Source organism: Gigantopelta aegis, chromosome 11 (assembly GCF_016097555.1).
Source record: "Gigantopelta aegis isolate Gae_Host chromosome 11, Gae_host_genome, whole genome shotgun sequence".
Lineage (NCBI taxonomy): Eukaryota > Metazoa > Mollusca > Gastropoda > Neomphalida > Peltospiridae > Gigantopelta > Gigantopelta aegis.
Genome location: NC_054709.1, coordinates 15,792,339 through 15,806,739, shown reverse-complemented (window position 1 = coordinate 15,806,739; position 14,401 = coordinate 15,792,339). Strand labels below are relative to the sequence as shown.

At 38.3% G+C, this 14,401-nt stretch overlaps 1 protein-coding gene across 1 annotated transcript in view; it reads left to right on the top strand.

The window, feature by feature from the left end:
- Positions 1 to 14,401, top strand: part of LOC121385043 — a 142,567-nt gene that overhangs the window by 94,819 nt on the left and 33,347 nt on the right. The window contains exons 14-17 of the mRNA XM_041515578.1: positions 67 to 184; positions 3,170 to 3,190; positions 8,107 to 8,267; positions 9,931 to 9,991. Of these exons, the coding sequence (XP_041371512.1) occupies positions 67 to 184; positions 3,170 to 3,190; positions 8,107 to 8,267; positions 9,931 to 9,991 (361 nt within the window). The remainder of the gene's footprint in view (positions 1 to 66; positions 185 to 3,169; positions 3,191 to 8,106; positions 8,268 to 9,930; positions 9,992 to 14,401) is intronic.

The window sequence follows — 14,401 nt, the reverse complement described above, 5'->3', positions numbered from 1 at the left end:
GATATGTAGCAAGATATTGTTAACCATATGGGTAATAATATATTTTATTATACTAATTTTGTGAAGGATTCCAAGAGTCTAGACCTGGAGCGAACCCGTGGAGGTGCAGGGGCTCCACAGCTGGATGACACTGGCAGACCGAAAACCAAGTTCCCCATCACCATGCACCGCAACGACTACGGAGGTAATTTCAGTTCAAACAGATCCATTGTGTTGGCTTAAATGTGGTTTTCCATGACCATGCATTGTAATGACAGGAGGTGGATGAGACATGTCTGGGTGGGTGAGACACATGCCAGGGTGGGTGAGATGTCTATCAGGGTGGGTGAGACACCTTTCATGGTGGGTAAGATATATGTTAGGGTGGGTGAGATGTCTATCAGGGTGGGTGAGATGTCTGTCAGGGTGGGTGAGACATATGTCAGGGTGGGTGAGATGTCTATCAGGGTGGGTGAGACACCTTTCATGGTGGGTAAGACATATGTTAGGGTGGGTGAGACATGCCAGGGTGGGTGAGACACCTTTCATGGTGGGTAAGATATATGTTAGGGTGGGTGAGATGTCTATCAGGGTGGGTGAGATGTCTATCAGGGTGGGTAAGACATATGCCAGGGTGGGTGAGATGTCTATCAGGGTGGGTGAGACACATGCCAGGGTGGGTGAGACACCTGTCAGGGTGGGTGAGACATATGCCAGGATGGGTGAGATGTCTGTCAGGGTGGGTGAGACACATGCCAGGGTGGGTGAGATGTCTGTCAGGATGGGTGAGACACATGCCAGGGTGGGTGAGATGTCTATCAGGGTGGGTGAGATGTCTGTCAGGGTGGGTGAGACATATGCCAGGGTGGGTGAGATGTCTGTCAGGGTGGGTGAGACACCTTTCATGGTGGGTAAGACATATGTTAGGGTGGGTGAGATGTCTGTCAGGGTGGGTGAGACACCTGTCATGGTGGGCGAGACATATGCCAGGGAGGATGTGATGTCTGTCAGGGTGGGTGAGACACATGCCAGGGTGGGTGAGATGTCTATCAGGGTGGGTGAGACACCTTTCATGGTGGGTAAGACATATGTTAGGGTGGGTGAGATGTCTATCAGGGTGGGTGAGATGTCTATCAGGGTGGGTGAGACACCTGTCATGGTGGGTGAGACACCTGTCATGGTGGGTGAGACACCTTTCATGGTGGGTGAGACCCATGAAGGTGGGTGAGACACCTGTCATGGTGAGTGAGACACCTGTCATGGTGGGTGAAACCCATGAGGGTCGGTGAGACACCTGTTGGTGTGAGTAAGATGCCTGTCTGCATGGGTGAGACACCTGCCAGGGTGGGTGAGATGCCTGTCTTGGTGGGTGACACATGTCAGGGTGGGTGAGCTGTCTGTCAGGGTGGGTGAGATACATGCCAGGGTAGGTGAGACACCTGTCGGGGTGGGTGAGACACTTGTTGGGGTGAGTGAGACACATGCCAGGGTGGGTAATACATATGTTGGGGTGGTTAAGGCACCTGTTGGGGTGGGTGAGATGCCTGTCGGGGTGGGTGAGACACATGCCGGTATGGGTTATACGCATGTCGGAATGGGTGATACACATGTTGGGGTGGGTGATACACATGTCAGGGTGGGTGAGGCACCTGTCAGGGTGGGTGAGATGCCTGTTGGAGTAGGTGAGACACCTGTCGTTGTGAGTGAGACATCATGTCAGGGTGGGTGAGATGCCTGCCATGGTTGGTGAGATGCCTGCTAGGGTGGGTTATACATCTATCGGGGTTGGTGTGATATCTGTTAGGGTGGGTGATACACCTGTAGGGGTAGGTGATACACCTGTAGGGGTAGATGAGACACCTGTAGGGGTAGGTGAGACACCTGTCGGGGTAGGTGATACACCTGTAGGGGTAGGTGAGACACCTGTAGGGGTAGGTGAGACACCTGTCGGGGTAGGTGAGACACCTGTCGCCGTCTGAAACAGCAACCAGTGGTGGTGAGATCTATTTTAATAGATTTTCATTTTTGTTTATAAATTGAAAAAATACTTACAGCTTATAAGTGCATTTTATTCTGCCCACATGTTTTTAATAGTGCCAAATTATGTATATAATAATATATATTATATTATAAAAGAGATTGAATAACGTATTTGTAGGGGAATAATTCCATCCATTTCATTTAAGTTCTTTGAATGTTTTAACTACACTGGTAACATAATATGTTTCTTTTGAAAGCAAGCAAGTCAGGTATGGGTACTTTGAAATATTTACTGTTTGTGCTGAATTCACTCTCCACTCTTTTTGGTGTATCTTGCTTCCATACCTGGATTAAAATTGGGGGATAATTTGTTGTATTTGAGCTATTTGTTGTTGTGTTTTATGTCACCAATTTTTTTCGGGCATGCACTTTTTGCTTTAGAAATGGAAATTTTCCAAATTTTTAAACAAAGATTATTAAATTCCTGTACCAAAAGGTAGAATAGGAATATATAAATAAGTCCTTGGGGATTCTCCCATAAAACTCTGACATGTTAATGCTGTTTTATATGTAATGTATGTCACAATTTGTTTTTGTTTTTTTTAACATAAAATTTTTCATTAGATTCAACTTAAATTATTATTCCTTTTTAGTGAACAGTGTTTTAGGCATTTCCTCCAAGAAACTTGAAAATATCACCGATTTGCTCCTATGATAATAGATACTGTAGTTTTTGTTATGGATTCATTTATAAATTGAACGTGATAATTGTTTGACGTTCATGCAAGTATGAGGCTCAGGTCTATGTGTATGAATATGAACAGAAGCGTGTTTACAGATTGGAATTGGACCTATAGTTAATTATGCTGTGTAAAGACAGGTATACACATTAACACATATAAAATAAAATAAAAATCAATCAAATTCCAAAAATAATATTTTGTGCTGTGTTATATATTAAAAAAGATAAAACGAAAAACCCTATATACATGTATTTTGGTAAGTAATAAATATCTATTAAACCTTACTGCTCCAAGTTGTTAAAAACTAGAAAAAGATTTTCCCACCTCCAGTTTATATTTCTGTTATCTGTTGCACTATCACAAATACATTTTTTCAAAACAATGATTTCAAACGTTTATGGTTACCAGTATTTTGATCTATATATCGACATTGTATCACAGCACATGCATTCACGTTTTACTTTCAGCCAACCTGACTCCACTTGAGGGTAAAACAATATTGTATAACTTTCTCTTTGTTTGAGGCATGGATTTATTTAACAATATTGTATAACTTTCTCTTTGTTTGAGGCATGGATTTATTTAACAATATTGTATAACTTTCTCTTTGTTTGAGGCATGGATTTATTTAACAATATTGTATAACTTTCTCTTTGTTTGAGGCATGGATTTATTTAACAATATTGTAAAACTTTCTCTATGAGGAGTGGATTTATTTAACAATATTGTAAAACTTTCTCTATGAGGAGTGGATTTATTTAACAATATTGTAAAACTTTCTCTATGAGGAGTGGATTTATTTAAAGGGACATTCCTGCATTTGCTGCATTGTAAGATGTTTCAGACTAATACAATATTTCTACGATTAAACTTACATATTAAGTATATTTTCTTGTTTAGAATATCAGTGTCTGTATATATGCAATGTGTTTCTGGTCATCTTAATATTTGTAAGAAGCCCAAACTAGAAGTTGTCTTCAAATAATTTTGTATGTACGAAAAAATATATTTTAGGAACTAAAATGAAAGTTAACCTAGTACAAATATTAGAACGATCAGAAACAGGTTTAATATACAGCCACTAATATTTTATGCAGGAAAATATATTTGATATGTAATTACAGTCGTTAAAATGTCTCTGTCAGTGGATAACATCTTAAAAATTGCAGCAAATTCAGGAATATCCCTTTAACAATACTGTAAACTTTAGTGAGCTCCGTGGTCTAGTGGATAAGCTGCTGGACAATCAAGCTGACTACAGTGGTTCAAATTCTGTCAAAGCTGGCTCACACATTCATTCATCTTTCTCATCTATCACCCCCTGCCTATCATTCTCATTATCTTAATAAAAAAAACTTTCCAATTTCTCCCACGATTTCAGTCTGTTTCGACCCTTTCTGTCAGTTTCCTCTGACTCTGTCTTCTGAGCTGTCCACACCATCACCTACCTGTCTCCACGGGTGCAGTCTCTGTGTATTTCCCTGCACCCACCTGGCATCCTCGTCCTCTGCAGCTAATAAAGCTGGTCTGACCCACGGCACTAGCTAACGACTGCTGGTAGTAGGGGTGCATAGTAGGTGGTTACAAGTGCCTCTTAACAATGCCAGAAGTAACTACTGAACACTCCCCGAAGTGGTCAGACTAAGCCCACAGCTAAAAGCTGCTGGGGAATGGCAGGTGTGTGGCACAGATAGCCACAAGAGACAAGCACTTGTCACTGTTGGAGAGACAAGGACTGGGATGTGGAGGTGGACAGCGAAAGAAGTTGAAAGATAGGAGGAGTTGCCAGATCGGGAAGACATGAGATGGGATTCAGAGGAGAGAAAGGAAAGGGGGCAGTGGGATAAAAAAAAAAAATACTGTAAACTTTCTCTCTGTTTGAGAGTTGTAAGATGGGTGGGTGGGTGAATTATATCACTGCTTGTACTAAACTGCATGGTGTGTAATTGTTATTGTTGTGGGTGCTTGTATATATATCATGTTAAACTCAATGATACTATGTTGGTTTTTGTGTTTTGTTTCTGCCTTACAAAGCACTTCACACACAAAATTCACTTTGAACACTGCATCACATTTCTGCCAACAACTTAAATGTCCTATATCATAGTTATGAGTGACATATTTTGCTGATTTTACATTTATTTGTTATAAATAACTACAAATTAATCAATCTCACACATAATCTCTGCATAAATAACTAAAAGATGTGTTTGCTTATGCCTCAGTCACAAATGCACTGGTTGCTGCGCGGTTGGGGGGGGGGGGGGGGGGGGGGGTAACCGTATGGCATCCTGGCCTCCATAACATTGGGGAAAGAATTGTAGGGTTATCCCCAAAATATTTTCCATGGTGACATTAGATATGGTGTGTTTACATGGACCCTACGGGCTGACACATTTTTTCGGGCCATCAAACCTTAAGGACATCATAAGGGCATTGTAAGTTGACCGTATGTCCATAGTACGATGCCCGTACATTGTCCCGACATCGTGAGGGATCGTGTGGCCTCCCTGAAATGTCTCCAGATACCACAAGGTCACCTCAAGGCCGCAAGGTGCCCCAACGATATGTCTGCGGTGGGTTTCTGATTTTAAAAATCGTACGGTCTTCAAGAAATTATAATTCCACATTAAATGACCCTACGATGCCAAAAATCGGCCAAAAACTCAACGATGTCTGTAGGATGTCACCGATGCTCGTAGAATATTCATAGAATATCGTCAAAAACGCACATTATACGGGCATCTTACCCACTTACGATGCATTTGTGACTAGATTCCTGTCTTATCAAAGAGTAACAAATCTTATGAAATTAATGAATCCACTAAATCTGACAATCTGACTGAATAGTGCCATCAAACAGATGAGTTGCACAAAGACAGCAAACTTATCAGCAACACTTGAAGTGTTTGCCTCAACTATTCCATCTGTTGATCATTAAAGATTATTCAATTCTATTTTCTACTAGTAAATTAAGTTATATATACAGATGTAGTTGTAATTTTTATGGGTATTAAGTTGAAGGTGTATTACATTTCAAAGCAAAGGTTAAACTCTTCCATCTGTTGACCATTAAAGAGTACAATTTTATGTTCTACTGGTAAATTAAGTTATATTTAGTTATATATGGGTATAATACATTTCAAAGCAATGGTTAAATTATTTTGTGGGAAGCCGCCATCTTGCAACTTTGAAATAATGTCTTTAAAGGCTTGTTCTTATTGTTATGTAGCAGTTTAAACTATTTTTATTTTTATTCAGTTTTTATTTTCCATTATATTACACATTACTTATAACCATGCACATCTTGCTTAAATAATAATTGTTTTTGGCAAATGTAATGTGTTTTTTGTCATCCTGGTGTTTGTAGTAGTTCCAAATACATTTTATGATTTTATGTGAAACAGAAGTTTGACATGATCTAAACAGAATGAGAGAGAGAGAGAGAGAGAGAGAGAGAGAGAGAGAGAGAGAGAGAGAGAGAGAGAGAGAGAGAGAGAGAGAGAGATACAGGGGAGGGAACACACTGCCAGAACACCTGATATTCCTAAGAAGCAGCAAGGGATCTTTTATCCACAGTGTTCAATAGATAAATATACCACAGCCTTTGAACTACCTGTCATGGGGCACTAAATGAGATACAAAAACCACTAAGTCTATCAATGGTGATTGATCCTGTGACCATTGGCACCTCAGGCAATTGTGATACCATTGAGCCGCATCCTTTACTGTAGGTTTTATATTGTATTAAGTAACCGGACATTTATCAATGTAATTTTTACCTTGTAGGTAATTGATTGTTTGATTACTATTTCAGCCAGTGCACCACGACTGGTATATCAAAGGCTGTGGTATGTACTGTCCTGTCTATGAGATAGTGCCTATAAAAGATCCCTTGCTGTTAATCGAAAAGTGTAGCCCATTGATTGGGGCCAGTGGGTTTTCCCTCTTATTATCTGTGTGGTCCTTAACCATATGTCTGATGCCATGTAACAGTAGATAAAAACAATTTCAGTGTATCATTGAATAAAACCATTCTTTCTTTCTTTGGTTTAAAATACATGACATGTATTTTATAACTTGATCAATTAACTGTAACTTGCATTCAAATTAGTTATCTTCTGAAATTTTGGGGATGGGGGGTAGCCCAGTGGTAAAGTGCTTGCTTGGTGCGCAGTTGGTCTGGGATCAGTCCCTGTCGTCGGTGGACCCATTGGGCTATTTCTCATCCCAGCCAGTGCACCATGGCTACCGTAGTATATCAAAGGCCATGGTATGTGCTATCCTGTCTATGGGATGGTGCATATAAAAGATCCCTTACTATTAATGGAAAAATATACTGGGTTTCCTTTCTAAGACTATATGTCAAAATTACAAAATGTTTGACATCCAATAGCCGATGATTAATAAATCAATGTGCTCTAGTGGTGTCGTTAAAAAACAAAAACAAAAATCCTGTTCCTAAGATTTACTATAAAATCACTAAGCTACACAAATGTAAACTATGTGATTTTATACAATCTGTGACTTAATTATTATTTTTTTTAACGACACCACTAGAGCACATCAATTTATTAATCTCCAGCTATTGGATGTCAAACATTTGGTAATTCTGACTTAATCTTAGATAATCAACCTGCTACACATTTCCATTAATAGTAAGGAATCTTTTATATGCACCATTCCATAGACAGGACAGCACGTACCACAACCTTTAATATACCAGTCATGGTGCACTGGAAATACATTGTAGCCCAATGGGCCCACTGACGGGGATCGATCTTAAGCTGACCATGCATCAAGTAAGGGCTTTACCACTGGGCTATGTCCTGCTCCCAATCTGTGACTTTACACATTGATTAATTCACAAAAGATTTCCAAACAATTCTTAATTTTATATACCGGTATGTGTAGTACGGTTGTGTAGGTATAAAGTGCTCCTACTGGCAGTATCTATGTGGAATTTCCCTATTAGCTCAGTTGGTAGAGCGCTGGACTGTCGTATTGAGTTTGTTTTGTTTAACAACACCACTAGAGCACATTGATTAATCAATCATCGGCTACTGGATGTCTAAAATTTGGTAATTCTGACTCGTGGTCATTAGAGGAAACCCGCTACAGCTTTCCTAATGCAGCAAGGGATCTTTTTTATGAACAGTCCCATAGACAGGATAGTACATACCACAGACTTTGTTACACCAGTTGTGGATCACTGGTTCGAATGAGAATTAGCCCAATGGTCCCACCGACGGGGAGCGATCCCACATCGACTGTGCATCAAGCAAGTGCTTTACCACTGGGCTACGTCCCCCCCCCCCCCTATACTGAGAGTCTGTGGTTCGAATCCCTTCAGTGGATATTGATTTTTCTGTTATTTATATGTATGTATATTTGTTTTGCTCAGTGTCGCACATAGACGAAGTGTTGCCGAGTCACCGTCGGAGGATGAAGGCAGACAAGGAAGACGAAGATTACTACCCGTTTGGTCGGCCCGGGGCCGGGGCGCCGGTGCTTGACAGCCAAGGCAAACCCAGAGCATCGCTGAATGGATCATTAACAAAACAGGTAGGGCTGAATTTATTATATTGTTTTCTCATTTGGTCGACAGCCAGGGCAAACCCAGGGCATCGTTGAATGGATCATTAACAAAGCAGGTAGGGCTGAATTTATTATATTGTTCTCTCATTTGGTCGACAGCCAGGGCAAACCCAGGGCATCGCTGAATGGATCATTAACAAAACAGGTAGGGCTGAATTTATTATATTGTTCTCTCATTTGGTCGACAGCCAGGGCAAACCCAGGGCATCGCTGAATGGATCATTAACAAAACAGATCTTTATTTCTTGCATGTTTTGTGGCCATGTTTTTCAGGCCCATAGAAACTGGGAGGGTTGAGGGGCTATATACTCCCCTAATTGAAGACAGAAATGTACTTTTTTTGTCCTACTTTTTATAAATAAAGAAAAAAATCTGGCTTGTACCCGCCCTTAAAAACCTCCCCACCCCTACCCCTACCAGATATCATTCCTATGGCAAACCCAGGGCATCGCTGAAAGGATCATTAACAAAACAGATCTTTATTTCTTGCATGTTTTGTGGCCATGTTTTTCAGGCCCATAGAAACTGGGAGGGTTGAGGGGCTATATACTCCCCAAATTGAAGACAGAAATGTACTTTTTTTGTCCTACTTTTTATAAATATAGAAAAAAATCTGGCTTGTACCCGCCCTTAAAAACCTCCCCACCCCTACCCCTACCAGATATCATTCCTATGGCAAACCCAGGGCATCGCTGAATGGATCATTAACAAAACTAAAGAAGCCTGTTTTTCCTATGCCAATCCGTGACTTGACACATTGATAAATTCTTACAAAAAAATAACAAACAATTCTTATATAATTTTTAGTATATATATTGTTCTCTCATTTGGTCGACTCTGCCTTGTACAGAGATATTACTTGGATAATGATAATGGTTTTAGCATTCAGATTGAGATGACAAAGTTGTAGGAATTGCAAATATTTATATGTATATGACTTGTATTTATAAAAGATATTTGTTTTATAGAAAATATCAGTCAATATCAGGAGATGAATATTAATATACTTGTAGGAGTTGTGTACAATTAAATGACTTGTATTTATAAAATAATATTATATTTGTTGTATAGAAAACATTAGCAGACATCAGGAGATAAATGTTAATTAAATATACTCTCAGAAGTTGTGTACATTTAAATGACTTATATTTATAAAATATATTTGTTGTATAAAAAAACATCAGCAAACATCAGAAGATAAATATAACATAGTTATAGGAGTTATGTGTATTTAAATGTCTTGTATTTATAAAAGATATTTGTTGTATAGAAAACATTAGCAGACATCAGGAGATAAATATTAGTATAGTCATAGGAGTTGTGTTTAATAAGATGACTTGCATTTGTAAAAGATATTTGTTGTGTAGAAAATATGAGTAGACATCAGGAGATAAATATAATATGATTGTAGGAGTTGTGTATATTTAAATGATTTGTATTTATAAAATTAAGATATTTGTTGTAGAGAAAACATCATGAGATAAATATTAATATGGTGTTAGGAGTTGTGTATATTTAAATGACTTGTATTTATAAAATTAAGATATTTGTTGTAGAGAAAACATCATGAGATAAATATTAATATGTGTAGGAGTTGTGTATATTTAAATTACTTTTATTTGTTGTATAGAAAACGTCAGCAGACATTAGGAGGAAACAATTGGCTGCTCGAGAACTACTCAAGGAACTCAGTGAGTCTCAGTTTTTATTACCTAGTCGAATAATCATTATATACAGAAATATGTGTTGAGCGTCTTTTTAAAAAATTGAATTATTTTATTTTGATGATGGTAGAATAGTATGTGTACGGTCAATGACAATTTTTGCCTCATCATTTTTGCTTCATAAACAATAAATATAGTGCATCCAACGGTAATCTGGGACAGGATGTAGCCCAGTGGTAAAGCACTCACTTGATGCACAGTCAGTTTAGGATCGATCCCCATCGGTGGACCCATTGGGCTATTGCTTGTTCCAGCCAGTGCTCCACAACTGGTGTAACAATGGCCATAGTATATATTATCCTGTCTGTGGGATGGTGCATATAAAAGATCCCTTGCTGCTAATCGAAAAAGAGTAGCCCATGAAGTGGCAACAGTGGGTTGTGGGTTTCTTCTCTCTATATCTCTCAATTTTCACCCTTACCCTGAATCCCTTGGCATCAACAGTGTACAGTATAACTGGAAAATCAACTCTTTAGGCTAAGCATGCACCTTCTACCTTAATGCTGGAAAGTATTAGGTTCACATTCCGTTACCAGATTCTACCCAAAGTGGCCTTTAAACAGCTTAAAGGGACAGATCCTAGTTTCAACCGGTGAAAATTAGAACTAAGTTCAGTTAATCTACAGACCTGTAACACATTTGGATAAAGTTACAATTGAGTGAAATATGAGTCTGTGACTTTGAAATGGTGAAATACCCTCTAAAATAGACAAAAAATAGACTCCTTAACTGTTACTTCTCAGACGCACGTGCATTTTTTAAAATATGAGAAATGTATTTTGTGATATTAAAAACACCAGGATGACCAAACACACTTCGAATGTGTGGAAATGGATAATCTAAACAATAAAATCTAAGTAGTAAAGTATTATTTCAGTTAACAAAAACGGCTCTAATAGTAAAAAATATGCCTTAGTGTTTAAAAACTAGGTTATGTCCCTTTAATTAATGGAGCAAGGTATAGGTCTCTACACTGACATATTTATCACAAACACACATCTGTAACAACTAACTACTAACCCACTGACCTGGACACAGAGCTCAGATAGCTGAGGTATGGGTGCCAAGGACAGCGTGCTTGAACTTTAACTAGACATACATGTAAGCATGAAAAACCTATAGTCCTTCCCACAGGGAATGCATTTTTTCATATTATGGAATTTACTACAAGTTATTTATTTCTGAGCACACTGATTTCATTTCTAAATTTCAGACAAAAATACATGTAATATTTAGGTTATTTTCAAGCTATTTATTTCTGAGCACACTGATTTCTAAATTTCAGACAAAAATACATGTAATATTTAGTTTATTTTCAAGTTATTTATTTTTGAGCAGACTGCTTTCTAAATTTCAGACAAAAATACATGTAGTACATGTATTTCTTGTTATTTCCAAAACAATTTGACTTTTCTGTTATGTCAGACTAAAATGAAATTATTTACCAAAAAATGTTTTTGTAGGAGGATGGGATGGTATGGAAGAGTAGAAAGGCAACTGAAAGAAAAAACATTCTTCAGTTTTCCGACTTAAAACTTGACAATATCGACTTATAACTTGATAATATTGACTTATAACTCAATAATATTGACTTATAACTCAATAATATCGACTTATAACTCAATAATATTGAGATATAACTTGATACTATCGACTTATAACTCAATGATATCAACTTATAACTTGATAATATCGACATATATCTCAATAATATTGACTTATATCTCGGTAATATCAACTTATATCATTATATATCTCAACAATATTGTCTTATATCTCAATAATATCGACTTATAACTGGGCTATTTTTCATTCCAGCCAGTGTACCACAACTGGTGTAACAAAGGCCATGGTATGTACTATCCTGTCTGTGGGATGGTGTATATAAAAGATCCCTTGCTGCTTATTGAAAAGAGTAGCCCATGAAGTGGCGACAGTGGGTTTTCTCTCTCAATATCTGTGTGGTCCTTAACCATATGTCTGATGCCATATAACCGTAAATAAAATGTGTTGAGTGTGTCGTTAAATAAAACATTTCCTTCTTTTTTTTATGTTCAGTTTAATTTTGCCAGTCTACATGTAGCTTCATTCATCTCTGAATACATGTGCTTGTCAAAAGTGGTTTTCTTTAATTGTTTTTTGCAATCTTGATGACAACACAGATGAAAAAAAGAGTGGTATGAATTATGTCTTAATTTTGTTTCATCGGACAATAGCCCACTGGTCAGTAGCCCACTGGACAAAAGCCTAGCACTTTTTGTTTTTTGTTTTTTTGTTTTTGAGAAAGTAGGTAATCAACCCGAATTCAAACACAAAATACATTATTTTTAAAATCATTATTTAATGTACGAAAACAATTTTAATTAACTCTTATTCTGCTACATTTGTTTTGCAAAATTCAAAGAATTTTCACAATGTTATACATTTCTGGTAATATTATTAAAATCTGTTGATATTTTAACATGAAATTAAATACACATACCGGTCTACCATAAAGACAACCTCTGCAATTAAAAAAATGTCCATGGAAAGAAAAACCTGAATGTAGTGCAAGACAAAAATGTGCCGTGGAGGATTAAAAACTCCACAGCATTCTCCAGCATTCTCCAGCATTCCACAGCATTCTCCAGCATTCCACAGCATTCTCCAGCATTCCACAGCATTCTCCAGGGGTTGTAATGATCCACCTACGTCATAGCAGCATTTGTTAGTCACGTCACCAGACTGGAACAGGAAGCAGATAGCTAATTGGAAGATTTTAGCCATCCCATTGACTGTTGGGATGTTGGGACCAGACTGCTATCTCTAGGAGAATATGCATTTTGTTTGAGGTCAGGTTAAGTATTCTTAAAAGAGAAAGCACTCCCACATTTTCTCCATTTGTGTGTTTTATTTGATGGTGGGCTTTTGTCCACTTTCTTAAAAAAAAGTAGTGACCATTTGTCCATGTGGCTATTGTCAAGTACAGTATTGTCTGGTGAAGTCTTGTGCACACACTGGCTGGAACAATGTTGTTTGTGAGTGTGGCATGTGTGGTTAACTTTGTAAATGCACGTACTTGGTATAGTACTATTATAATAACTCAATAGTTTATACTTACATGTACAATATTAGAGGTAGCTGCCAGCACACCATCACCTGAATATTGGGGCAGGGTACAGACTAAATAATTGGGTGAACACTGTAGATATAGTGGCATGGTCAAACTAAATAACTGGGAAAAAAATATTAGAAGGTGTATGCACCAAATCAAATCCAATAGACGACAATAGTAACATATGTGGCTAAAAATGCCTACCTGCAGCATATCAATCAACAAAAAACACCACAGATATAAATACTACCACCCATCACTCTTAAAGTGAATCAGAAAATTTTGGGGGTCAAGCTGCTCATTTCAGAGATAACGGGTAGCGTCTATGACTACCCTAGTTCTGCACAAAATTTGAGTACTTTTTTTTAACAGGTACCCAATACATGTTCCAATCACAAGGTTACTTGACACAGTGGTACTAGATGAAATAAAAGTAAAGTTTGTTTTACTTAACGACACCACTAGAGCACATTGATTTTTTTTATCTTATCATCGGCTATTGGACGTCAAACATATGGTCATTCTGACACTGTTTTTTAGAGGAAACCCGCTGTCGCCATATAGGCTACTCTTTTATGACAGGCAGCAATGGATCTTTTATTTGCGCTTCCCACAGGCAGGATAGCACACACCATAGCCTTTGTTGAACCAGTTATGGATCACTGGCCAGTGCAAGTGGTTTACACCTACCCACTGAGCCTTGTGGAGCACTTACTCAGGGTTTGGAGTTGGTATCTGGATTAAAAATCCCATGCCTCGACTGGGATCTGAACCCAGTACCTACCAGCCTGTAGACCGATGGCCTAACCACGACGCCACCGAGGCCTGTCCTAGATAAAATAAAAATGCATAAATTTGTTTTGCCCAGATGAAACTAATTTTTTTTTTACAACTAACACACTCAAATTTATCAGCATCACCGGACTTATATTAACTGCTCTATCAAAAGATGGATGCACCTTGAACTTTGACCCAGCTGGAAGTTATTCGATTCAGTACTACCTATCTGCCAGCACACCATTACCTAAATAATATTGGGTCAGGGTTAAACTAAATAACTGGAAGGACACAGAGATAGAAGTGAACACATTTATCGTTCTCTAAACGGGCAACAGGCAACTCTATTAACGTGCCCCTATCCACAAGGGTTCAGGCACGCCCGCCCCGGATCTAGCCTCTGACTTCGCCAGTGACCACCTCCGGGGCGGGTCGTTCTCTAAATACTAGGGCTTACTCCAATCCATATATTTATGGCATGGTTGCACGAAGTGTCAATTTCACTA